This window comes from Gasterosteus aculeatus, chromosome 13 (assembly GCF_964276395.1).
Source record: "Gasterosteus aculeatus chromosome 13, fGasAcu3.hap1.1, whole genome shotgun sequence".
NCBI lineage: Eukaryota > Metazoa > Chordata > Actinopteri > Perciformes > Gasterosteidae > Gasterosteus > Gasterosteus aculeatus.
In genome coordinates this window covers 12,170,794-12,196,216 of record NC_135701.1, presented here as the reverse complement: position 1 = coordinate 12,196,216, position 25,423 = coordinate 12,170,794, and the positions used below count along the sequence as shown (strand labels likewise).

Genomic DNA, 25,423 nt, shown 5'->3' with positions numbered 1-25,423 from the left:
TTTCTTTATTTGAAGATTATTTGTGAAACCTTTTCTATTGTAATTAAGTTTGGCGCCCTAAACCGGTTGCCTAAAAGACTGTACTGCATACAATAGAAGCTCCTTGTGGTCACACTCAACCTCAAAATGCTCACATATTGTGACAGAAGGTCTGTATAAGTTTTCATGATAGTCAGAGTGACTCAATCTCTTATAAACCAATTTTAACATTATGACAAACAGAGGCTGAGACCCTGCTCGGCAAAGCTGTTTATTAACAATTTTATTATTTCAAGAGCATATAAAATATGATCACCCACAAGTGGCACGGAAAATAATGCTTTCATATTGTACTCATATGTCAGCAACTTGTTTTTCATCGCCTGCTGAAATATACTGTAAACCGCTCCATTTATTGGGGAAAATGCTTTGTGCTTTGGTACTAAACAATCTTCTTTTATAAGCCTCGGGTTTGATTACAATAGTATGTGTATGTATGTGAAGACCATTCAGTGCTGGCAAAGATGTAAAAGGCCTAATATAACGAGCTGTTTTTTGCGTGTGTTTTTTTGCGCTGAAGTTGCCAGCCGTTAGGTTGAAGACATTGAGAAACATTCACTAGCCTGGCTGTCGCCAATAGCCATAAACACAATATTGAATGTGTCGTACCCTCCAGCCACTGCCAAGATAACTGCAGAGGGGAACGGTCAGAAATGACGCTCTTTCCAAACATCAACCCATCAACTAGTCCAAGTCTATCGGAAATAAAGATGTAGCCATCAAGCCAACAATGTTTTGACCCGGCTTCTGTTGAGACTCGGCAGCGCTGCGAAACACGAGGGGGGAGAGGTGTGGGGGAGGAGGGGGGGGGGGGGGGGGGGACAGAAGCAGGGAGACAGAGACAGACTGCGCAGCAGACTGAGACAGAAAGATGGGGGCAGAAAGATGGATAGAGGGATAGAGAGGGTGAGCAGGGTGGCAGAATGCCGAGCAGACGGATCCTGGTATGGCAGGAGCTCTGGGCCGGCGTCAGCTGTCCCTTGTAGACCCCCTGGGGCCACCCTGAATTCACACCCAAATACTCACCGCCGCTTTTTTCAAGAGCCACACAAAGTTACTACCCCGCACACTAAACTATAAAAGGAGTAAATGGCTGCAGTTTTCCTGCAATTAAAATATCAAAAAACTAAAATCCTTGACAGATGTACTAACACCGCGCGATACGTAGAATGATTCAGTCCCCTTGTGGTGCACACCTGGGCCTGATTATGTCAATCCAGCCCTGGCCTCCTTACTCAGCCTTGCTCACTGTCGTCCTGTAGCCCATCTCAGCCGGGCCCGGTCCAGGCCGGGCACAGCTGAGGGTGCAGAGCTGAGGAGTAGCGCGTGTCTAAATATGTAGGACGCCGCGTCTATGCGGTGCGTGCTTCAACACAGGCCCTGCGACAACTCCTGCCATGAGGGAGCGTCATGAAGAAGGAGTTTAATTAGGAGCAAGCCTCCAAAGGGGCCACGGAGAAAGACGCAGAGCCAAGCAGGCCTACACAGCTTATTTAGCGGTCTCTGTTCTCTGTAATACGTTTACCTACATCCTGTTCTTCTTGCTTGTATTTTCTCACATATACTGTATTATGGCCCTTTCTTCTCTTCTCTCTCTCGTTACCCATTTTCTCTATCAGGCTCTTTCCTATGAACTGATTTTTATGACTTTGTTGCATTTCCATATGTTCTGTTGGGTTGGACTGTACAGGACATTCGGTTCGAGGTTTAGTCTTCTTTCTACTTCAAAATGAACTGACTGACTGATGTAGTAATTAGCGGTGAAAATGTTTTACTTTTGGGCATCAGAAGCGTTACAATTGCCATGAACTCAAACAATGCTCCATAAAAAATGCTCTGGCTTTTGTGCCAGCAGTGATTTTGTAAGAAATAAAACATTTTTTTTCTTGTTATGAAACAAGAAATTCCACTTACTTTGAAATTGAATAATTAAAAAAATGAGAATTGGGGGAATATTTAGTGAAAAGAATTCTCATCCTATTAGCATATTTCCCAAAAAACTATATTTTCATGCTAGCTCTACATACCCCTCTTCAATATAAGGGCAGCTCAAATGATCATTATTCTCTCTGTCAATGTGACATTCACGTCTCTGATCTTATGTGGTGTTGATGTCACTGAATAAGAGCAGCGGTCCATGAGTTCGTGGCGCAGAGCCATATAACACATAACAAATTCAGTGCACAGATTAAGCAATGAGCTATTAGAGACGGATACATAGGAAGACGATATGGAGGGCTGCGAGGTGGAGAGCGCTAGAGTGAGAGGCCCTTCTATGGCTCTGGGAGCACTGCAACGGATCTGATTGGTTGGTAGGTCGTGTGTCAGCTTTTGGCAACAGGTGTGATGTCTTTAAACAGGTGGGCATAACTGGGACGAGTGGCATACCGTCCTTGTGCCGCTCCTTCAATGTGCTGAGCCCCGATGGAAAGCTTAGCCTCGGCCACATGCTCCAAAGTCATATAACACCCGTGGCCTGCAGCCAATCAACAGCCAAGGCAACCACTTCCCAACCCTACATCAGACCACTAGTTCTGTTGCCCCATATGGGTGTCACCTTTACCCCGGCCCTCGTCCTCCTCTCCCAGCAGTGCCCCCCTGCTATTCTTCCAAGAATGGAAATGAATCTCTCATGCATTCAGCTGGCGGCGGTAGGTGGTAGAAATCTGTGCAAGGGAAGAAAAGTTTTCTTCCTTCTTGCATTCTCATGTGAACAGAAGAAGGCCACCGGTTCAGCTCTTGTCAGTTCGATATGATGCATCGCCGGGGCCAGAGCGAAACTACACCAAAGAAACAGCAAAAGTTTTACATCTCTCGCCTTTGCCAAAAAAGACAGCATGCTAAACCTTTTCGACCCCTTTGTTCTTTTGACTCATCCACCTCTGATGGAGCAAAGAGTGCCTGATTCACTGTGGGCCTGTTAGAAGTCAGATCTCCTGCACCGCCTTGGCTGATTTGTTTGGTGTGATTTCCTGAAGCCTGTCAAAAGATGTGAGGGACGCTTTCAAATTCAGAATTCCAGATATCCACTCTGGGGGCCAAGTGAGGAGAGGAGAGAGAAGAGGAGAGCCAGCAAACGTTGACACGCTTACAGTAGCTGCCTTGCCACGAGACGCCTCAGGATTCAAACGGTTATCTCACACACAAAAGGAGCCCTCTAAGTTCACTAAAACCACACTCGAAACAGGCCTTTGTTGTGCTGACGAGAGAGATGACTGGAGTGTTATTTGTTTTCTAAGCAGGCAGATCGCTCCCTGTCACTTTGGCTGCTGGTTGTGATGGAGGAGCTCGCACACATATCTCTTCTGTGAGGGAAGAAAAACAAATGAGAGGAAGAAGTTCGCTGAGATTAACTTATCTTAGCATCTATCTTCCTCCTTGCTCCTGCTCAGTCTCTCTTGTCTTTTTTTTTTTTCTTGACGCCAGCACCCACTCTCACACACCCACACATACACAGACTCATTCCTCTCTTTCCCCATCCCACACAAAGACACACGCACACCGGCAGACACATACGCACACTACAACATACACAGAGAGAGAGAGAGAGACCCGCGCTCTTGATCAGCATCAAATACAGGGTGTGCTAAAGTAAATTTAATTACGTCTGTCTGATATGGAGCTTCAGATGAAAGTAGGAGAGCGCAGTGTGAAGCGACGACTGCACAGACAGGAGCAGGCCCGTGATATTCCGCCTGTAGACTAATCTCCTTTATTAAAGCCAGGAGGAGAGATGGGGGGGGTGAAAGCAGGCTGGAGAAGAGGAGGGTTGGGGGGACGGAGGAGGGGGGCTTTGATGAGATCTCTAACTGTCAGGTACTGTACTTTTTTGTCTCGTCGGCGCTGTCTTTGTCTCTTTTAAAGACGAATGAACACAGCACCTACCGGTACATGCCTACTTGCTCAAACAAACACACCCTCGTGCTATCACACACGGTAATGTCCTCTGAAACGTATCCCCGTTGTTATGGTTGTCAACAATATCTAAAAAAGGACCGAGGCAGCTCTCTCCCACGTGAGCTCTCTTTGTCTGTGTCTCTCGGAGGGAGAGCGCCGCTGTTCTGCCTGTCTGCTGTTTTCTGGCCGCTTTAATGGGGGCAGGTGGCCATCAGGTGGCCAAAACAGAAACTGCCACTTTGTAGAGCACATATACCGCAGTCATGAACTCAAGTACCTCAACTGCGTTTTAGTTTTATTTCATGAAATACTGATGATTATGGTTATAAAATGTATTTTAAATTTACGGCTTTGCCTTTTCCTGTGTAATTATGTTGTTTCAAGGTCCCGTATTTTGTCATTTGGTGAAGAGCTTGATCAGTTTTTCTGTGACGTTAGTGGAAGTGATTAGGTCCGTTGTGCCACTTCAGTGTTTTGCTGCATTTTTTCTTCTTCAGAAAGCAGCCAGTGTATCCTGGTATCACCCATTTTGATTTAGGTTCAAATGAAGACTGCAAATATTAATAATTCTTCGCAAACGGACAGAATTTTTCATTGTGAAAAAATAAACTCATATGAATAAATCAATTCAGTAGTAAAAGTTTTTATGGATTCTAAAGGGTCTCCATAGTCTATCAGTATTGGTCCCTCCCAAGCTGTTCACTTGGCTCATGTTCCCCGTCCCAAAACCCTTCAACTATATTGTGCAACTGCTGTGTTTGCAGACATTGAGAAAGAAGGGCCTAAACGGCTGTGACAGCCCGGACCCCGACGCAGACGACTCGGTCGGTCACAGCCCCGAGTCCGAGGACAAGTACAGGAAAATAAACGAGGACATTGATCTGATGATCAGCAGACAGAGACTGTGTGTAAGTACCTCTTGTTAATCCCCGAACCTTCATCTCACTTTTATTTCCTCTCTTTCCCCCTTTCTCCCCCCTACGCTTTCTGTCGCTTCGTCCTCGTCTCCTCGTTTTTGGCATCTTCCTGCCACCCATCTATCTGTCCCTTCATGTGTGTCTCCCTTCGTCCGTCTTGGTGGTTGTGGGACCTGGCAGGCATTAAGCAAGAAGGAGAACAAAGGCAGCGAAAGCCCGGAGCTCGAGACTGCTCTCCTCCTCACGCCGAGCACTGAGGAGAAATACAAACAGATTAACGAGGAGTTTGATCACATGATTAAAACTCATAGGATACCTGTAAGTACTGGGTTGACGCTCCGCCGCATCCTCGGCAGGCTAACAAAATGCTGACTTGCCAGTAACTCTTGAGCTAACCCAGCTAACCACCATTGTTTGCCTCTAGAATAAATACAGAAAGTGAGACGGCAGTGAATTGATATTGTATACTTACAGTAAAAAGGATTACAGTTGTTTGATTTTGCTTGATTACAGTTGAGGAACGGTCCTCTAATTTGACACAACGGTGACCATAACTAGCAAGCATTACTTCTGTATGATTGCAGACTTTCTCCCGTGACAAATTTCAACCTTACTGGGTTCCCTCCTCAAACCCGTTACCCACAATGTCTTGCCTGGTTCCCAGGGGAGGTGTGGTCCGGGTGCGCCTTTCCTGCACCAAAACACAGTACTCAGACACCCGTAACAACAAAGGACAGGCATTGTGGCAATGAAACAGCAGCAGACATTCACAAACTCTGAAGCATACATCTCTACCTCACAAAACTCAATAATCTCCACTCCATTGGGATAATAGAAGACGAGGTCTTCAGTAGCCTAATAACATGTCTGTTAATAGACATTATATTGTGTTCATTTTACAAAGAATCTAACCTTTAGGCAGTGGCCAGAAACCACAAGATGAAGGCCGCTCTGCATGTAAACTGAGCCTGCCCTTCACTCAGAAAGCAGCATATTGGAACGGTTAGGGCTGTAGCCTCAAAAGAGAAAGAGATAATTCCATGGTAGATCACTTAGAGAAGAACAGTAGTGTCTGAGCCACGTGGAGCGAGGGGAGCTGTGGTTAGAAGCAATGCAAGGGTTGGTGAGCTGGGATGGCGTGGCGGCGTAGGGTGGTTTTGGGATCAGAGGTGGAAGGGGACGGGGGTGGAACAGCAGCGGTGGTGGTGTTGGGGGGTGCGGGGCGGGGGTGGTGGGGGGGGTTCTGCAGACAACAAGTGGCAGTTCAGTGTGTGGTCAGGGTGGCTGCCAAACACTGGGCCTCTGGATTGCAGGAGACTGTTGAGGGGCGAGGCAAGGAGGAAGATCAGTGAAAACAGGAAGGATGGCACCGGTTAGAGGACAGCTCAACGACGGGGCCCTAACGCCCACCCGAAGGGATGTGTGTGAGCGCAAATGTGCACACATTGAGACGGCTCCCCCACCCTTAAAAAAAACCCTCACAGGGAGGTCTCTCGAGGTGTAAAACCTCCAACAACGTAATCCAAGATGAGAAGAAATGACTGAAAGTATCGAACAAATAAAATGTAACCAGAGGCAGCCCCTCTCTCAGAAGGAAGCTAAACGTTTAGAGGCCCCCACATGCGGTGGCACAATATTTCGCCTGCAAAAAGAGCACATATTCCACTTCCAGGCCGACGATCCCCCCCTGATGCACACCCGCCATGGCTTCGAGACACATGGCAGTAATTTAAGGCCCTATTTTCTACTTCCTTAAGCTAACATGCAGGATGAACCACTTCCAGGGCACTCCCTAGGTTAAACCCAACTGACACAATAAACATGACAAACTAGACGCCTGGGGCCGACAGGCTACCTCTACCCATGTTCCTGATGAGAATGCTGACCGATCTGAGTCCACCCCTTAATGACACTTTGCGTTAGCTCCATGTGACGGATAAACAAATGAGCCCTAATTGCATTCAGTTTTACAGTCTCACAGCTACTTTTGAAAGACACGTTGCTTACTTTTTTAGTGAACATGAGGATGCCATTGGCTTTCCTCCCGTTGAGCCACATCCTTCTTATTTCTCTAATATAATAAAGAAGGAATTTATTTGAAAAGAAATGTCCTCAACTTCATGTTTCCAAGTCAGCCTTTTGCCACCACAATGACAAATTCAAGAAATAAGTCAGCAGAAACATATAAAGTATTTCTAACCTCATGGGGGCACTTTGAGTAACTGCAGGAGGAGTTTTCTGGATACGTACCCTTTCATTTCAGTGCTCGCCTCCACTATTCATACTCACAGTCTCATATTTTTAGTCTTTGTCTTGGACGCTGTTCTTTGTCGCTGTTTCTGTTGTCCGTTTGTCCTTTCAAACTTGGCCGTCTCTATCTTCTTTCTTTTGTTTCAACTGTTGTGAGTGCAGATTGCCAAGCAATTTAAATTCCTTTGTGATCCTGGAGTGTTTCTGATTGTGTGTCTCTCTATTCCATCGTCCATTCCTTTGCTCAAAGGCCTTGTTTTACTATCTTCACTCACTGCAATCATTACTGTAATCTAATCAGAGTTGTTTCTTTGTCTCCTTTTTCTGTCTCTCTCTCAGCAGGCCGTGCCCCAATCGAACTATGACATGTCTGTGTCCATTCCCGTTAGCAACCAGAACAATCTAATTTACAGCCATCCCGGTGGTTCCCTAGGCAACCACAACCTGTTGCCATTGGCTCACCACGGCCTACAGAGAAACAGCATGTCTCCTGGAGTTACTCACAGACCCCCCAGTGCAGGTAACACAAATAGGACCTCATGCACCCACGTACACGCTATTATCCAATCGCTCTACCTTCTCAACTGTGTGTACTCTTCAGTGATGCTGATAGATACACTCTTGCGTGATGGATTTTTTCATAGCAACCTGGGATATCTCAAAGCAGTAAATTAATTTCAATATATATATATATATATTCAAAGATTTCTCCCTCAGTGCTTGTTTCAAAGAAAGTTGAAGATTTAATAACGTATTAAATCCCATTGATTACATGTGAGGTTCTACGCATGGGATGTCTATGCAGAGGCTTTGAGTGGTGGCATATGCAAATCTAGTCTGTTGGTTTGTTATTGTTGTCCAAAGTCCTTTTTCTGTCCCTCTGGTCCGAAAGCTGCTGCCCACACCCTAACCCTGTCATTACGACTCGATGCTAGAACAAAATAAATATGAGTTTTGGCGCTCGCTGCATCCACACCAAACCGCACATGTTCTGGACACTCCCACTCTTCCACCTCGCATGGCTTAAAAATAATAATGTGTCATTTTTCTTGGACGACAGCTCCATGTATCCACTCGCTGTGTCCAGTTGCTCCAAGTGTTGCGCTTTGAGTGGGAAGCAGTATTACTTATGGTATCATGATGTACTGAAACAGAAATACACACACAAAGTGGATTGTGATGGAATTGAGTTAGCCTCTAAAAGGCCACCTAGGTAAAGAGACAGGAGTCATCGGGGATGTTACGTGGGCGTTCATCCTCTAATGGTTTTCTCTCTTTTGCTCTCTTTCATCTTTCAGGTGGCCTCATGGGTGCTGACCTCACCACTGGCGCAGGCACCAGTGCTGGTAAGAATGGCCTCCTCTTCTCGCTCGCATTGTCTGCTTACACACATACACCCCCCCACACACACACACACACACACACATGCATGGCACCCACTAACCCACTCTGGGCCATAAAACACATGACTAACAGTAACCCAAACCCACGTGGAGACTTGTCCATGATGTGCTGATGTTAGTGGTCGTGGAGTTCATCTGGGAATGTTTGCCCGGTGCGACACATCCTGCCTTCGTTTTGCTATAAAACGGTAGAAAGCGTGTGGGTGAAATAGAAATAAAATCATACTAAATATCGAAGCACCAAATTGAATGACAGGCAGTCAGAAGAGTTGCTTGACTTTTTTTTTTTTTCTTGAATTCTTTCTGTGTCTCTGTGTGATGAGCCATCTCTTCATTTCTTCCACATCCTAGATTTGGATGATAATTCAAAATGTCAACACCCCTAACTACCATTTGGAGCTTAGACAAATCCATTACACAGTAACCACTATCATATGTCTGCAACCAAATGAATGCAATGTTTGGAGTGGCTCACCATGCCGTAATGATCATGCGGACCATGTTCAAGCAATCTTATGTGTTAGCTTCTGTGTCCACGTATTTGTCCCTGAGGACATGTCAGGCGCAAGTTTACCCCAAAGACACTCCCTTTAAGCGGGTTAAGTTTTACAGTCCTGACCTACTGTGCAGAGTGTAAAAATGGAGAGTGGGGGGGTGGGGGGTGTGGGGGGGGGCAGTCAAGAGGGGTACAGCTGGGCAGCCTTGTCTGGCCCGCAGGGCTCCATCACAAAGGCTCAATGCCTGGCTTCTCTGTCTGGTCACTCATCACACACACACACACACACACACACAGACACACACAGACAACAGGACCATTTGTCGTGGCGTGTGTTTCGGCGACGGCGTGCTGCAGAGCATGCTTCAAATGTAGCCTTTGTGTCACCGCGGCGAAGGAACAGAGGCGCTCTGTGCGAGCCTCGCGTCGCTCAGCAGCGGCGAAAAACACGACGTGGAGAGAGAGTCATGCGGGAGCTAAAAGATTCCATTCAAAGCTCTCTTAAATCTCATCCAGGGTAGGGGGTTCGGGGGGGTAGAGGGTGCAGGGGGAAACCCCGGTGATGAATATCCACTGATGGTGGAAGCATGTGTGCAAAGCAGAAACAGTGGGGGGGAACACAGATGGAAGTGTTCTGTGAACTTGGTCAGCCGTTTTTAATGATGTTCCTCAAAGTGAGTCAGTGTGAGGTGGTCCAGCCGCTGTGGCACCACAAAGTCCGTTTTGATGTTCCCTTTTCTCGTAAGTTTTGATGCGCTGATAGTACAAGCAGTTGTCTGGCCTGTGTGCGAGCGTCTTAAGTGGCCCGGCCCAAGTTACATAAGAGGTGCCTCGCATATGTGTGATTCAGAGATGCACATAAACATAACACCTCTTATCTGCCTCAGATGTCATCGAGAGAAAATAGCACGTGAAATTAGCATTTCTTTGGGTCTTCCTGTAGTTAGGAGCGAACAACTATCTGCCGTGTCCTCAATCTGGGAGTTTACAATGCCGCTTCTGATATCATTTTTACCAAACTCATCTCTGGAAATTGTCTTTTGGAAATGTCTCTCATTTATTTTCCTTTTCAAGGGTAACAATGATGCAGGTAACCCTGGAAACTAGAGATTTGACAGGATTAACAGAATTCAGTGTACTGCTATGTGTAGTGTATGGTGCCATGGTTAATGGTTCCCAGCTTCTTGAGAGTAGTCATGGCACAAAAACAGCCTTAGATAGTATAGTTAGAGTAATAACAAATTTGCAATAAGTACAATGTCGTTAGCAATTTTTAAGGAAATAAGGCATTTTTTTATTTTCAGTTGTCCAGCAACACTGTTGTGATTGCTTAACGGTACTTTAACTAGTTGACATTATTGTGTACCTCAAAGTTAAGTTTCATGGGAGCCTTTGCACTACGATACACTATGTGCTAATCGTATCTGGAGTAAATCCTCGGTAATTGGTAACTGCCACTTGAAAGCCAGACATGGGGTAAAGTCTAAAGCACAGCGCACATGGGGCATTTTAAAGGAAGGCTGAGTCCTCGTGTCTCTCCAATGGAAATATTATGGGCAGTGTGAACGTGCATTCAAATATTTGTATACAGCTGGTGTGAAATTTGTCATCCCCTTTGCTGGCATGGGAACACCGCAAGGTGAGGGGCGGAACGGGAGGGAAGGAGAGAAAGACGGCTGCGGACTGCGGGTCCAGCTTGTAAAAATCTTCCACCTCCGTTTATGCAATTATGTAGCTGTCGTCTGTGCTCCGATCAGCCCTCCGCTCACCAAAGCACTAAGACGAACTAACCAGAAAGTCACGCCACCTCTCAGCTTCATCACACACCGGTTACTCCCCCAAATGTGTTACACACACACACACGCGCGAGCGCGCTGCATTTTGAAGACATCTCTGGTCAAAATCAGAGAGATTTACAAGCTAATGGGCAAACATATAAGAAGTGACAACAGGTCGACTCCAGCAGATCATACAATACTTGCCTCCATCTTGGCAGCACCTCACACCAACTGTTCAAGTGTTAAGCGTGAGTGTGACACCTTAGTTCAGTTGGAGGATTCAGGGTTGAATGCACATTTAGCCAAACCGCAACGGAAGAGTGTGTGTGTTCGGGGAATAGAAGGGAGTGCGCCTGTTAGACCACAACAGGACATCAGAAATTTGTTCAGTAACCGTAAAATGTATGAGTTTAACCACACACCTCTCCTTCGTGTGTGTGTGTGTGTGTGACAGAGAGAGGGAGAGAGAGAATACAAACTCTAGGGGTTTCTTGTCAAACACATGTATCTCAAAGAGGCAATAGGTTATAACCATGTAGCGACAGATTGCTATCCTTCAGCTTTGACCGCAGCTTTCACCTCCACACCTCAGAAATAGCAAAAAGCTGTTTATCGTAAGCTCAGATCAGATGTCGTTCTCTTTGTGTGAATTTGGTTTAAATGTGGGACTTCCTGTGAACGGTTGACGCCAGCGTGCGCCGCACCTCGACTGTGAAGAGTAGCATTTCGAGGAAGGGAGTCGAAAAGAGCTGTAGCGTTTTTATAGTTGAGCCAACGCGTGCGGCATTTAATTCAAAAAACTCCTGAAAGCTCGGCGATGGAGCCACAGAATAGAAGGATTTGAGTCACAGTTCTTGCCTTGTTAGCTTAATTAGCCAGTGATTTTACGTTTTAAGGGCTTAAGAACTGGCCTCTGCCACTCATCATCACAGCCATCCAGCATATAATTGACTGGACTGCAGCCAGCTCCACAGGGTGGCAATACACAGATGTCTGATTAGCAGTCACCAAGATGAAGTCCGTGTTATCATGACCAAAGTGTGTATTAATGTCTCTCTGAAGCTCAGCGCCTTTTTCTAATTCATCTGTACAGAAACACCGATGTACTTCCTGCTGAGTTATTTACCAAAGTGTGTGTGTGTGTGTGTGTGTGTGGGTGTGGGTGTGTTTTATGTGTGTTTGAGGTCTCATTCATCTATCTCCACATGCACCCACTCAATTCCACAAAGGACCAGAACCACGAGAATGAAAGAGCGGGAGAACTGAAGAGGCAGCTGCCTCCTTGCTAATGTGAAATTGACACTGGAACTAAGAGGGTCCAATACAAAACACACACGTGCATTCATATGCACGATTTAGTGCTTAAGGAGTCATGTCTCGTGGAGTTTCAAGTCTTACTGTGCCTGTGTACTTTGAGTATGACAGTGGAATGTCACTTGTGTAGAATATTGCAATTTCTGAAAGTTGTACACAGCAAAACATACAATGTCACACAAATTGTAGGTTGTTAATATCGAATCGTAAATGCTCACACATCACACACGGCGGCAAAGGCACAAACACGAACGCACGACAGCAGTCACACACACACTGTTTTTCTCATTTTCTCTCACCGCTAGCAGTCGTTTACTCTTCAGATTGATCAAATTGAGCTATTGAGACTTTTCATTTCCAAACAACACAAAACCCCGCTCTCAAATTAAACAAAGATCAGCGAGGGAAATTGCCCAGGAAGACATCTGCATCTCATTTTCCCCTAGAGTATATGATTAGGAAATTCATTCATGTCTAACGTATAATTCCTGCCCTTCTTTCAAGTGGGAACGTCCACACAGTGCCCTGTGTTCCACCCCTTGGAAAGCAGGGGGAAAAACAGCCTGTGGGATGGGGTTAGAAACAAAGACTATGTTCCTTGCAAGAATGCTCCACTTTCAGTTTTTTTTTAATGATCTGCTTGGATTTTGCCCCACCGGTTTCTAAGGAGGAAATGGGTGCTGCACTTGGTCCTCCGTATTTAGGGGACTGAACTGGTGGAAACCCCAAGGCAGGATCTTTGTCTGGAAGAACCACACATGTGTTTAGCTCTGATGGCCAAATGATAGGTCCCATCCCTCAGTGGTCTCGCTACCCGTAATTAGATGTTTTTACACGATTCACTGGCTGTTGCAGGACACATGTTGCCTTCATTGACAGTGACAGAGGTGGCGGGTGAGGTCCTCTCGAGTGGGTGCCTCCTTCGTACGGCTGCCAAGCAAACAGTGGTAATCACCGAGGCAAAAAGCAGAACCCTTGTTTGCCTGTCTGCCTTGCCAGTGTGTGCCACTTTCATAAAACACCATTTATAACTCTCTGGTGAGCTAATAAAATGTCTTACACAGGAAGTAGAGATGGGGGGTGGGGGGGGGGGGGGGTGGACAGTGAAAAGGAGCTCAAATGTAGTCCTGCACTTCTTCGTCAGGCGACATTGTCATGAACAGCAGGATTTCCAACATTTATTAAACTTCAAAAGCCGGTCGCATAACATATCGCTGTGTCTGTTTTTCTCAAAGTATATTTAATGTCCCCCCCCCCTCCCCTCCCCTTCTGTGCTCTCTCAGGAAATGGATATGGGAACCATCGCAACTCACCAGGTCTGCTGGTGTCTCCAGGTGGCATGAACAAGAACATGCAGACCAAGTCTCCCCCGCCCATGAATTTAGGCATGAACAACCGCAAACCTGACCTACGTGTGCTCATCCCCCCTGGCGCCAAGAACAACATGCCCTCCATCGTGAGTCCTTTTTCAATACCGCTGGCCATTTCCCCAGTGTATATCTATTGGGGGGTGGGGGGGGTTCTGGGTATATTTGCTATCGTGGATTACCTTTCATGTTCCCTCTGCTGCTTTCATCGCTTCATATCAGACTTGAGGTTGATGAGATTGTGCTTGAGAGACTTTTGTGTTTTCATGCTCATTGGCAGCATCTTAAAAAAGAAAATACTTTGGCCCAAGTCTGATATACTGTGCTTTATACTTCCCCTTATGTGTGCGTATACGTAAGTGTTACATTAGCCGCTCATATGTCTTTTTCTAATACGAATGTGTAAAGCCGCAATAGCATTCACTTTTTTTTTAGTTCCATGTCTGTTGTCTCGATCTTCCGGCTGCTCCATCCCTAGATTGCCACTACTTACCGTTAAGTCACACTTATTAATTTGAATTTATTACCCTCTCCTTTTAATGCCGTCAGTCTGAGGATTTCAATCTGCTATTGGTAAGTCAGACTGACTGTCAGATTCAGAAATCTGAGACCTGAAAAATTTACAATTAAAAGACGTTTAAGACACTTCTTGGGAGAATAATGTGGCTTTTAGAACTGAGAGCCTTGCAGTCACCTGAATCTGACGTCTTGAATTTAATAGAAATTTTTTCCCTCACTACTGATGTTTTTACATCAAAACACACAACGTTTTTGCGTAAAGCCGTCTTGACTCCAGAGCAACTTTAACCTTTATTGTTTCTGACTCTGCTGAAGGCTCCAATGTCCCCCGTTAAGACATGCTGTGAGGGCACATAGTGCCATCTAGTGGAGCGTCAGAGTAAAAGCAGCCTGGCCTCTTTTCTGCCTTAGCCATTTGGTCCCTGCTCCTTACTTACCTTTTCTCTTCTCACCTACATACACAAGCTTGAGCAGCACACATATTCACTTCATACTCACTTCTTTTATTGTAGAATAATAAATAATAATAATTCAATTCAGAAACTCAGAATAAACAGAACAGTACTCTTTCATTTTGCATAAATCCACCATTATTTTCTGCTCCTGTGCTAAAGAAAAGTGGCTCTCCCTTGCCGTCGCTACCCTGAGTTGCCTTGGAGACCGATGGCGTTACTATAGCGACAGCGGGCCCTTGGAAAGGGTGGTAAATGATAGGGTTGGCAGGGTTCAGCCGTGCCGCATGTCAAGTGATTAATTTCCCCAGAAGTTGGCATCAAATTCATTCATCAGCATCTGTTGAGTAAAAGAAAGAAATTATAGAAAATTAAAGAAAAAAGTTTCTTCGTTTCTTGTAGGGTTTTTTTGTTTAGTTTTGTCTTGGAGTTGGTTTCATGTTATCAAGCCTGTTCCATCTCTCTCTCTCTCTCTCTCTCTCTCTCTCTCTCTCTCTCTCTCTCTCTCTCTCTCTCTCTCTCTCTCTCTCTCTCTCTCTCTCTCTGTCTTCCTTTCCTCTGTCACAGAACCAGAGAATAAACAACTCTCAGTCTGCTCAGTCATTGGCCACCCCAGTGGTATCAGTAGCAACTCCCACACTGCCAGGACAGGGTATGGGCGGTTACCCGTCTGCCATCTCTACTTCTTATGGTACCGGTAAGTACTCAGTGATGTCAATGTAGTCTAAAATACTTTCAGTTACCCTGTAGTACGCCAAAAAATAAACCGACTCATCAAGTTTTGTTTTGGATGTTGAATTTGACTCGTGCACCTGTGTCAACCTGCACACATTTTCCAACTGTAAATACAATGCATTGGTTCAACTGCAGAGGGCGCTACTATCGCACCAACTACCAGAGAACAGCAGCATTCATCACAGCTGTCCTCTCTTGGCAACTTGGACTCATTGGAACAACTTTTAATCCTCCTCCTGCTCCTTCTTTCTCCCGCGTGTTTGCACACAGAGTACTCCCTGAATAGCGCAGACCTGTCCTCCCTGTCTGGCTTCAACAGCGGCAGCTCCCTTCACCTCGGCTCAATGAGCGGGTGGCAACAGCAACACCTTCAGAACATGCAGCATTCAGCCCTCGGCCAGCTAGGGTGAGTGCATTGAACTTAATTAGAGGTGTTGCGCTGTTGTGAAATGCATGATGTAACACATAAATCACAGGAGAGAATTTTGAGATACGCCGAGACTCCCTCACTGTTTTCAACTTTCCCTCGCAAGATCCAATATAAATGTCACAACTACGTGTTTTCTTGAATATGAGTTTGTGTGAGTGTTTGTATGCATGCTGGCGTGCATGTTTGGTTCTGACAGATTGCCTTTAAAATCACTTTGTTTCTTGCTCTGTAACTCTGTAACCCCTTTGCGTGTCCTTTCCTTCCTACAGAAATTGCTCTAGCTCTCACTTATGTCAGGGTTCAAATCTCTCCCTGCCCTCTGCTCAAAGCCTGCACATCAAGTCCGAACCTGTTTCTCCTCCTAGAGATCGCACCAGCAGCACGGGGGGCTACGGTGGGGTACCTCCTCCCCAGAACCCCTCGTCCCGCCAGGACTCGGGACGCTCCCCCGTTGATAGCCTGAGCAGTTGTAGCAGCTCCCATGAGGGCAGCGACCGCGATGAGCACAGGAACGAGTTCCACTCACCTCTGGGACTGGGCCGGCCCGCCATGGATGAGCGCGAGAGCCCCTCCATCAAACGGGTGCGCCTGTCAGAAGGATGGGCCACATGATAGCTCCGCCCCCGTCCCCGGCACTGCCCCGAGTTACCCTAAGCCTCCGGCAAGGCAGCGTAACGATGCCCCCACCCCCTCCCCTCCTGAGTCAGCTCCTCTTCCTCCTCTCACCTAATATCACGAGTCAAGCACCCGACCCCAAGGCCTATCTCCTTTTATCTTGTTAACGCTGAAGGAATTAAAAGGGACATCCCTTTTCTAAAATATGTTTGTAATTTCTTTTTCCTTTTTTATTTTCTTTTTGCTGAGTGTGTGTGCTATACATATTGCCATTATATAAAGCAGTGGGGTGTTGTAATGGGGGTTTTGGGGAGGGTGGGTGTTGGCTGCAATGGCATCTGGGGGTATTTCTGTTGGGGAACTATGCATAAATTGTATTGTGTGTGGATAAAAAGAATCACGTATGCATATATCTTTACACGTGAGTGTATGTGTACATATATGCATATCAACAAATAAACAAAAAAAATAGTCAGGTACTCTGTTTAATAAAACGTACTTACACTTTGCCTCAGCGATAACTAGTGACAAAAAAACAAAAAACAAAAAAACATCAGAGTGAGTGTGTCCAATGGAAAACACCTTAGCACTTGAGTTGGACAAACAATACATGTGTACAGTGTCAGTTTCATGCTATATACCTTCTCTGCAGTTCTCCCTTGCAAAAATGTGTGTTAACATTAGATGATGTCATGTTGCAGGTTCAACGTATTTATGTAAATAGAGGGTCGAGGGGGAAAGGGCAGGGGTCAAAAGTTGCCAGACATTACAAGATTTATTTACTCACTAAATGAAAAGCTATTATGCAACATTTGAAGAATTGTACAGGTAAACAGGCAGACCCAATGCTAGACGCGTGGAACCTTTGATGATCTCAGCGCTCCTCTTAACCACCGGAGCTGAGCGAGGAACCAGCCTCTGATCTAAGAGCTGCGTTCGTGTACTCGAGAAAACGCTGGATCTAGTATTAATATTCAGTATTAATGAACAAAAAAATTTAAAATAAAAAACAATTGTACGATACACTTGCTTATATTTTCATATGAAAGGAATACAATGCAAAGCATTTTTGTGGCTTTTTGTAGTTTCTATAAGCCAGAATGTGTTTTTGATAGCTTTGCTAATAAGAGAAGGATAGTTTGCCCAGAGGGGAATTGACAGGGCTTTGCTGCCCTGAGCCATTAAAGACAGACTGAGATCCAATGCTTTGCTGAACTGTTTTATCTTTGTAGAGGTTTGTTTTTAAACGTGTATTTCTAATTATATATAATAACGGTAATATTAAGATTCTTTAAAAAAAAAAATCTGTGAAATTAACATGCTTGTGTATAGCTTTCTAATATATAAATATATATACTAATGATTTTCGTTGGTTTCTTAGTGGAGTTTCTATGTGCAGTGGCACATGCTGTCTGGTTGGTTTCATTTGAGCCCAGTGAACAGTGCTGTTCGGGCGTGTATTTAGTCTAACCTTCAAAAACCAGCTGGAAAGCATCGCTAGGGTTTGTGTGACGGAGGAGAGACGGGCCTGAAAGCTAAAACACAACCTGCTCGTGGAAAATGTCATTAGATTGGAACTGGGGATGACACAGAAATAAGAGTCGACACATGATGTACATGATTGTTATAGCGATGAGGAAAATATGACAGTCACCTCCATCCACGTCTAGATGTATTTGAATGCATCAGATAGTTCATCCTTGGCCTTATTTATCTACTTGGCATACGTTAGACAGTAGCGACGTTCAGTTCAATTCCAAATCTTCAACACAATCTTAGCTTGTGTTCCAGACGTTGCACAAGCCCCGACACAAATCAGTACCCTTTTTTCTTTTGAATCATATTTATACAATGTAATTTTGTCAGTTCACTTTTGAGTAACTTCCCCCGATAATTTACAAACCTTCATTTGATTCGGTGTCGTCCTGTGACACCTCATGTTCCACTCTTCAGAACAGGGTTCCACATAATTTACCATATTTCACACGACAGTTCGGCGTCGGATACGCAAGGACTAATTGATCATGCTGGTATGAAAGAAGCACAATTGTTTATTTTGAAATAAAAAGCTGTTTAGATTTACTCTTTTCTAAACAATGAAACTAGCCACACATCTCTCTGCCTCCCACTCCCGTATCTGCTGTCACATAAGTGTTATAATATTTCTATGTGCATATTTCATGCAGGTTCACTATGTTGTTACTGTATACAGTCTGTGTAGTCAAAAAGGGGCAGAGCCTCTATATGGTGTTCTTCTCTTTTTTTTATTCAATACAAAATGGTTAAGAAAAAAATGAACATGATGTTTCAGGCAGCGAAAGTGTGGAGAAACCAAAGCCAGTGGCATTTCTGTGTTGTAAACTCAACTTTATTTTCACATTCATTTATGGTTTTTGCAAGCATTGAAACAAGACAATAAAAGAATTTGCTCAAATGTACAATCGGTTTCACATTTCAATTTCAGTCAGTCAAATGTAGCTTTCGATGTCGATACCAACCACAGCGATTTACCTGTTGGTCTCCCTGTGCATTTAAAAGCGTATATCCAAGAACGTATTTTGTATTCACAATTTCTTATTTGCTCTGACTCAGCAAAGTCATCAAATCCCAATCAAGTGAACCCACGCTTGCTGTCCACTTGATCCTAGCCTACCACACGCTCTCATAGTGCTGGCTCACTGATTGGAATAATGCCAACATGTCCTGACATGGTTGATTGCACTGCTTTAGTTTCGACACAAATTTTAACCAAAAACAACAACAAAAACTCTCTCTGTATCTTTTTTTTGGTTTTATTTAAAATCGTTCTTTATCATCATCTGTTGACCAGTTGTTGTCATTACTTAGAATTGGTTAAATGTTGGTGCCTCAGAATTTACCCAAGCAGTACCTCAACGGATGTTTTGCGAAGTCACTTGCCGTGAAAAGAGGAGACCATACACCTGTACAGCCATGTGTAATAACCATGTAATACCATTGCCTAAGGTCCCTACAGTCACATGGGAAACTTTGTTGCTGTGCCGTGTTTGTGGTTTATTTAAGTTGTATCCGAAAGCTAAAAAGTACATTTTTTTTGAAAGAGTAATATGTTGAAATGCTTAAAAAGTCAGTCTGTAGTATCAAATGTAGCTTGTATAAACCTGAACATGGTGGAGGTTTGAAACTAATGTTTTCTGGAACGCGAGAGCGGCTTTCAGCGGCATAAGCTGGCCTTTGTCGCCACTTGAGACTAAGATGGCATTAAATTAAATCCACATCTCTGTAACTCAAGGCACTTGATTCAGCTTTATAGTGGAAACGTTTGGGGATGAAATCTAAGTCTCATCTGCTGGATGGGGAAGGCTATTTGTATTTTGCAGAGATTTCAGTAAAGTTGCTGGCTTTCTTAGTTATCCTGATGTGACTTGGTGTGATTTCATTGTGTTTGACTTTTTTCTGCATGCATCTCCAAACTATGGATAGACTTTCATACAGAAAAAACAATTCAACATGAAAATACCCCATCAATGAAAATCAAAGTATGGTGCCAGGTAGCAGCTCCCCTTTATGTCAAGACTTTGGTTTACATTGAAATAATGGCAATGTCCCCATTTTCATAATTGTTTCCTTCCATTTATAATAACAAATATGGCTTTCTCATAAGACAAATATTCAATATTAAAAGCCATGGTGAATCTCACTTAACACAACGGTTGCTTAATAATCTCTCAGTAATACATTATATTATAAATAGTCACATAAAAACCATTTTCATAAACAATGCAAACAGTGATCTGCGTATCAAAAAGTTGCATTCAAACGATCTATATATCTTGGAATATCTTGTATTCCAAAAGGAGAGGGTGTTGGACAAGAACGGGGAAGAAAATAAGAAAGAGACGAATAAGATACGGGAGTTTAGTTGAATCCATCATGTCCTTTATGTGTTTGTTCGTGTCACGATCGTGTGGCTGTCTGACGCACATACGCTGCAGTGGAGCTTTTAAGAACTGCGTATTAAATAATAACGACAGCGGATGTCACTTTTTCTTTTGAAAATGGAAGAACGCGTGCATTTGTTAGGAGATAATGGTGTGATTAAATGGCGGCGTTGAGACGCAATCACTGCTTTTACAAATTAGAGTCATTTGATGCGAGCTGCGGGTTTGATGCGTTATTAACTTATTTATTTTCTACTTACATAATGGAACGCAATTTTGCTATTTTTATTCACCCATAAATCAAGGGTTTATCCTTTCCTTTGAGTTAAGATATGGTTTTCTAATAAAACTTTCCCTTTAGAAATACCCTGCAGTGAATTGTTTTTTGTTTAGTCTTTTTCGTTAGAGTATTATGCTGATTCAAAAACCAAGCTAACGCTATTATAAGATGCAATTCATATCAAATATTTATATTATTATGCTGACTCCTCAGAAGACCAGCAGAGCTCGAAGAGGAGATATGCGTTCTATCTTTTCAATCGCTTGGTTTGGACACATGTTTATAAAATACATAAATTATCAAAAATCAAGTCATTCCAATGGAAAGGTGTGGTTTGTATATTCTTAGGCAAACTACTTGGACTTGGTCCATATATATTTTAAGTATTTCCCCTATAATGTGTGTTTGTGTCTCTTCCAATTACATTTAAAATAGCCAAGCTTAGTTATGTTATATATGTATTTTATGTGATAAAAATATACATAAGCACATCTATAACATATATAGACATTAGATATATTATTTTCAAGCAAGAAACTGTGGTAACAAAATGAATGAAAAAAAAAATCTAAGAGAAGGAAGTGTTGTCATATTCAAAAAAGGGATCTCTATTTGGATGTTTTCTTTCCTTTCTTAAATATATTAAATGAAAATATAAACACAAAAACCTTCCTTTTTTTAAGCGTGAAAACGATCGAAGAGAACAAAATAATAACGCCAGTGAGATCCTCTCACCGGCTCATTTAGGCTGCAACCGAAAATAATTCCCTTCAAAAAAAATCATCCAATGATTTCCGGCGCCAAACTGGTAGTTCATGTTCCATAATTATTACTGCGATACATGTAAACATACGAAAATGTTCCGGATCATGAGATCTAAGATGTGACGAGTTATTCACAGGTTTGAATTAGGCCGCACAAGTTCCCTCAACCTCTCTATCATATTAAGCTTCTCGTGAGTTTGAAGGGTTAATTTCCTGTCGCCAGTGTTGGACGAACCACAGGTTGGTGAAGTCAGTGGAGGTAATGTATTAAGTGTTAGATATAATCGATTGTGACATCAGATCTAAAAGTTTCTCAAGGGGTCAGGCTGATGGAAAGCTCGTCACCGTTAGAACTGTCTCTTGTTAAACGCTAGAGATGCAATAAACAATGAGGTCAGAGAATATGAAAGGAGCACGCACATTTTAGTTCAAATCTAAATGCCATTACAAAAATAATCAATTCAGCAGGGTTGTATTAGCCCGCACAAATACAAACGAGGACGCCAGAAGAATTTTTCCAAACTGCAGAAACCCGAACTGCAACAGATCTTCCTGTTTAATGCCACCGCAGTCATGTGTATCCGACTGTGGCAATTTGGTCTTTTAACCAAAAGGCAAGTGCATTAAAATAGCGTGCACGTGCACACGTGTATGTAATTATGCATGCATTCATTCGGACGGGGGGGGGGGGGGGGGGCACATTTACGTCAACCTTCTCCAGCACCACCACTAGATGTCACCATTTAGTTGGCTAGTCGACGCCCCTTAACCCTCACCGTCCTCATCCTCAGTCTCCTTGTCGATTAACGTTGTAAACACGCCCGTTAATTCTCCAAAATCAGCGTAAAGAAACTGATTTCCTGGTGAAAATAAGTGTCAGATATATATGCCTTACTCACCATTCAAATCTACACGTTGTTGTTATTGATCCGATTTTTAAAACAAGTGAAATAATGTAAATAATAATAACAAATAATCACAAAAATAAAATTAAAATAATAAATCAAGTATATTGATAAATAATGATCAATACAAATAATAACAACAATACAAATACATGCATGTATATAACACATGTCAGCTGTGGAAATCTGTATATTTCCTCTGTAACTTAACAGCACAAAGTATACTGTGGGCGAGACACGTCAAACCTTTAAAAATCAAATTAAGGCACGGAAATCTGTTTTATTATTTGGAGGTGTTTTATACATTAATTAAAAAAACCTTTCCGGGATCTCATTTTTCTGCACAAACCAAATCATATTGCCTCATAACGCGGATGCGTGACCACAGACTGGGGGAAAAAAACACATATTTTAATTTATGGTTGTTTGTCGTTACTGGTGATTTCTGGAGAGAAATTTTTTTTATTTGCCCCGGTTTCCAAATGATTGGCTCACATCACATTTGCACAAAATACAGTAAAAGAAAAAAGTAAATGTGGGAAAATCGCTTATTTGTGCTATTTTAAAACAGGATCAAATCATTGGTTGGTAATCTAGAAGAATTGTTGTGTTTTTCTTGGACTCGAACACGCGGCCTGGTGTCTCCGCTTTGGCCAAACGCCGTTACGGGCTCCTAAATGCAACCGTAAGTCGTTCAATCCACAGGAGCACGGAGGATACCCGGTAAACATAAATGTCTCCTATTCATGACTCAAATGAGCACCGCTGAACAGCGCACTGCTCCCCGCTCCAACTGCATACACACTCATTCGGACCTGTCTATGCTCAGGAGAAATACAGTGGTATGTAAAAAATGAAGGTGAGCAATAAACCTCGTGCGCGGTGTTAAGGGTGCACATTTCCTAGAAATAAGTGAATGGACGAAGTGATTCTTTTTTTTTTTAAATGGGAAGACGACATCCACCAATCGAAGGAATTAGATGGGGAACAAGATTAGTTCATTTGACAACCACCCCACACACAACGATCTGTTCTTATGCACTCATTAAAATACAAGTATCTTCTTCTTCTTGGATACATTATACTATAACTGTATCTATTGTTCCACACCGTTAACTCAATTCAATTGGTTATTTTCATTTGAAAGGTTTAGGCAGGTGTCCCTTTTTTAAGGTGCTGACGATGATCGTTCAAGCTCCAAACGAGCAACCTGAGTAAAGTGGTACGTCTCCTTTTCCCCAACAAGTAATGAGTGAATATGACTTTGTAGAGTAAGGAATAACTCAAAAGTTGTTTTTGGACTGTTGAACATCTTTATGAGCCGGTTTGTCCACTGGTGTTAAGCCACCAGCGTGGGTAAGGTTCGGTGACGAGGTGTAGCCTTCGGGGACCGCATCTACTGTGGCAGAAGACATTAAGTCCGAGAAACGTCTCAAAGACACGTCGAATACGCCGAGTCGCTGAGCGGGACCGTTGGATTTTGTTAATTAGAGGTAAGTGATACCGTTTGATTTGGGACGCGCTTTTTCTGCGGCGCTCCCACGCGTGCGGTGAGTGCGTCTCAAATACAGCATCAACAAAAAAGAGAAAGTTCAACAGAAATCTATGTCTTCTATGTTATGTTATGTGTATATAGAAGATGCGTGCATCCATGCGCAGTGCACTCGCGTGCGCACGCTCGTCCCTGGCACCGTGCGCGTGCACAGACAGTCGGAGCAATTGTCGCCTAAATGTCAGCGCTGCGTCACTGGATTTCTTACAAACTGGGCACGAGACTTTGGGGTTATTAGTTTCTGCCGAGACCGTGCCATTGTCTTACTTTGAGCCAGCCGTGTCCGTCTTAAAGTATCACCTCCTCTGTATTACCTCCGGATCTGCTCTATTGTTTGCCCACCGCAGCGCTCTTTGTTCATGCATGCTGCACATGAGTATTCAAAGCCTTCTGTCGATTACATAATTCAGGTAAAATAAATAACTTTAGCTAATATTAAGACCAATATATAAAGCCTGACTATGAAAGGCAGTACACGTAATCACGATAAACAAGGGTAAATAATAAACATTGAACAATACGTGCGGATAGTGCAAATCTACAAACTGAATATGCATCAATATTAAATATAATACGCAAACCAGAGCCAACGCCGTCGGAATATTGAGAATGGTGGAGCAGGTCGTCTCATTACGCATGGGCGGTTTTCCACGCAGGAGCCACGGTTCCCCGTTCTCTTGTCTTCTCTCCCGTCCGTCCCGTTCACGTTAACGAAGCCTCTTGGAAAAACAAACTAGGCTATGCTGGGCTTTCAAAACCGCAAACAAAAACCCAAGAACTGGCTGGGGCGAAATTACTCCGACTGCAGTCAGGCGGACTATGTAGTAAGCGGGATTTGCATATTTTGATGCGCTAATTGCCTTGATGTATTTAAATATGGCTGCACGTAGCTGATATGCTTGTCTACGTCATTGAACGTGCCCTCGCTGCTAAACTAAAACGTGAATCCAATGGTTACGCCTGCAATTAGGGGAGAACGGTGTGTGTGTGGGGGGGGCATGCGTTGCGTTCCCAGCTTGACGTCCTTTCAGTCACTTGACGATTAGATGCCTTTGTAATTTTTACGTGAGACATTCAAATCAGAAAGATAACTGGGAAAAGCTCACAATTGAGACCGGGGGAAATAAAAGATGATGCAGCGACTTTTCCTCCCAAGACAGAAGCACATCTATACACATTTTACGGAAAAAGCCAAATAAAATATACTTATGTCACCAGCACAATAATTAGCTAAAGGCAGAGGCTACTGACAGGTAGGATACGAGCGTCCCCGTCCAAAACGGTACAGGTACAGGTACACACACACACACACACACACACACACACACACACACACACACACCCTGCCCTGAGAGAGAAGGATCATTCAACTTTACGGTAAATACTATCTTTTATATCCCTGAGTCTGGGATTACTTCGTGGTGCAAGGTATAGTTCCTAAGTAAACTGCATGCAAAGATCCCAAAACATTTTGACACGTTAAAGCTCAGTGTTTTCGCTTGCTTTTTTTTAATTAAAGACTTCATTCTATACTTTTAGTTTGGGAATCGCATGTAGCAAATCATTCCCCCCCTTCTGTCTGGAAACCGGTAAATGCGTTCCGTTTGTCAGAGCGCGTTAGCGAAGCGCCTGCAGCAAATTCATTACCGCCCGACTGCGAGGCTCACTTCGTAACCTGGTCATCAGGGGAGGGGGCGGGAGGGGGGAGAGGGGGGTCCGCGCCGGGCCGAACAATGCTGCCTCAGTTCGCGCGTGCAACAAAAGAACCGAGGGAACTTGTTTTGAATTTC

General features: G+C 43.8%; 1 protein-coding gene across 29 annotated transcripts in view; it reads left to right on the top strand.

The window, feature by feature from the left end:
• The window catches only part of mef2cb (myocyte enhancer factor 2cb), a 64,881-nt gene extending 46,231 nt beyond the window's left edge, over positions 1-18,650 (top strand). For 2 of the 29 annotated variants that reach the window (XM_078086768.1, XM_078086769.1), the window contains 9 exons: positions 4,701-4,844; positions 5,034-5,171; positions 7,443-7,623; positions 8,402-8,449; positions 13,378-13,550; positions 14,011-14,034; positions 15,000-15,129; positions 15,438-15,573; positions 15,867-18,650. In XM_078086768.1, coding sequence (XP_077942894.1) covers positions 4,701-4,844; positions 5,034-5,171; positions 7,443-7,623; positions 8,402-8,449; positions 13,378-13,550; positions 14,011-14,034; positions 15,000-15,129; positions 15,438-15,573; positions 15,867-16,209 — 1,317 coding nt within the window. In that variant the 3' untranslated portion in view covers positions 16,210-18,650. The remainder of the gene's footprint in view (positions 1-4,700; positions 4,845-5,033; positions 5,172-7,442; positions 7,624-8,401; positions 8,450-13,377; positions 13,551-14,010; positions 14,035-14,999; positions 15,130-15,437; positions 15,574-15,866) is intronic. The other 27 variants (XM_040196443.2, XM_040196445.2, XM_078086776.1 and 24 more) reach the window with 20 other exon arrangements.
• Positions 18,651-25,423: the final 6,773 nt, after the last annotated feature.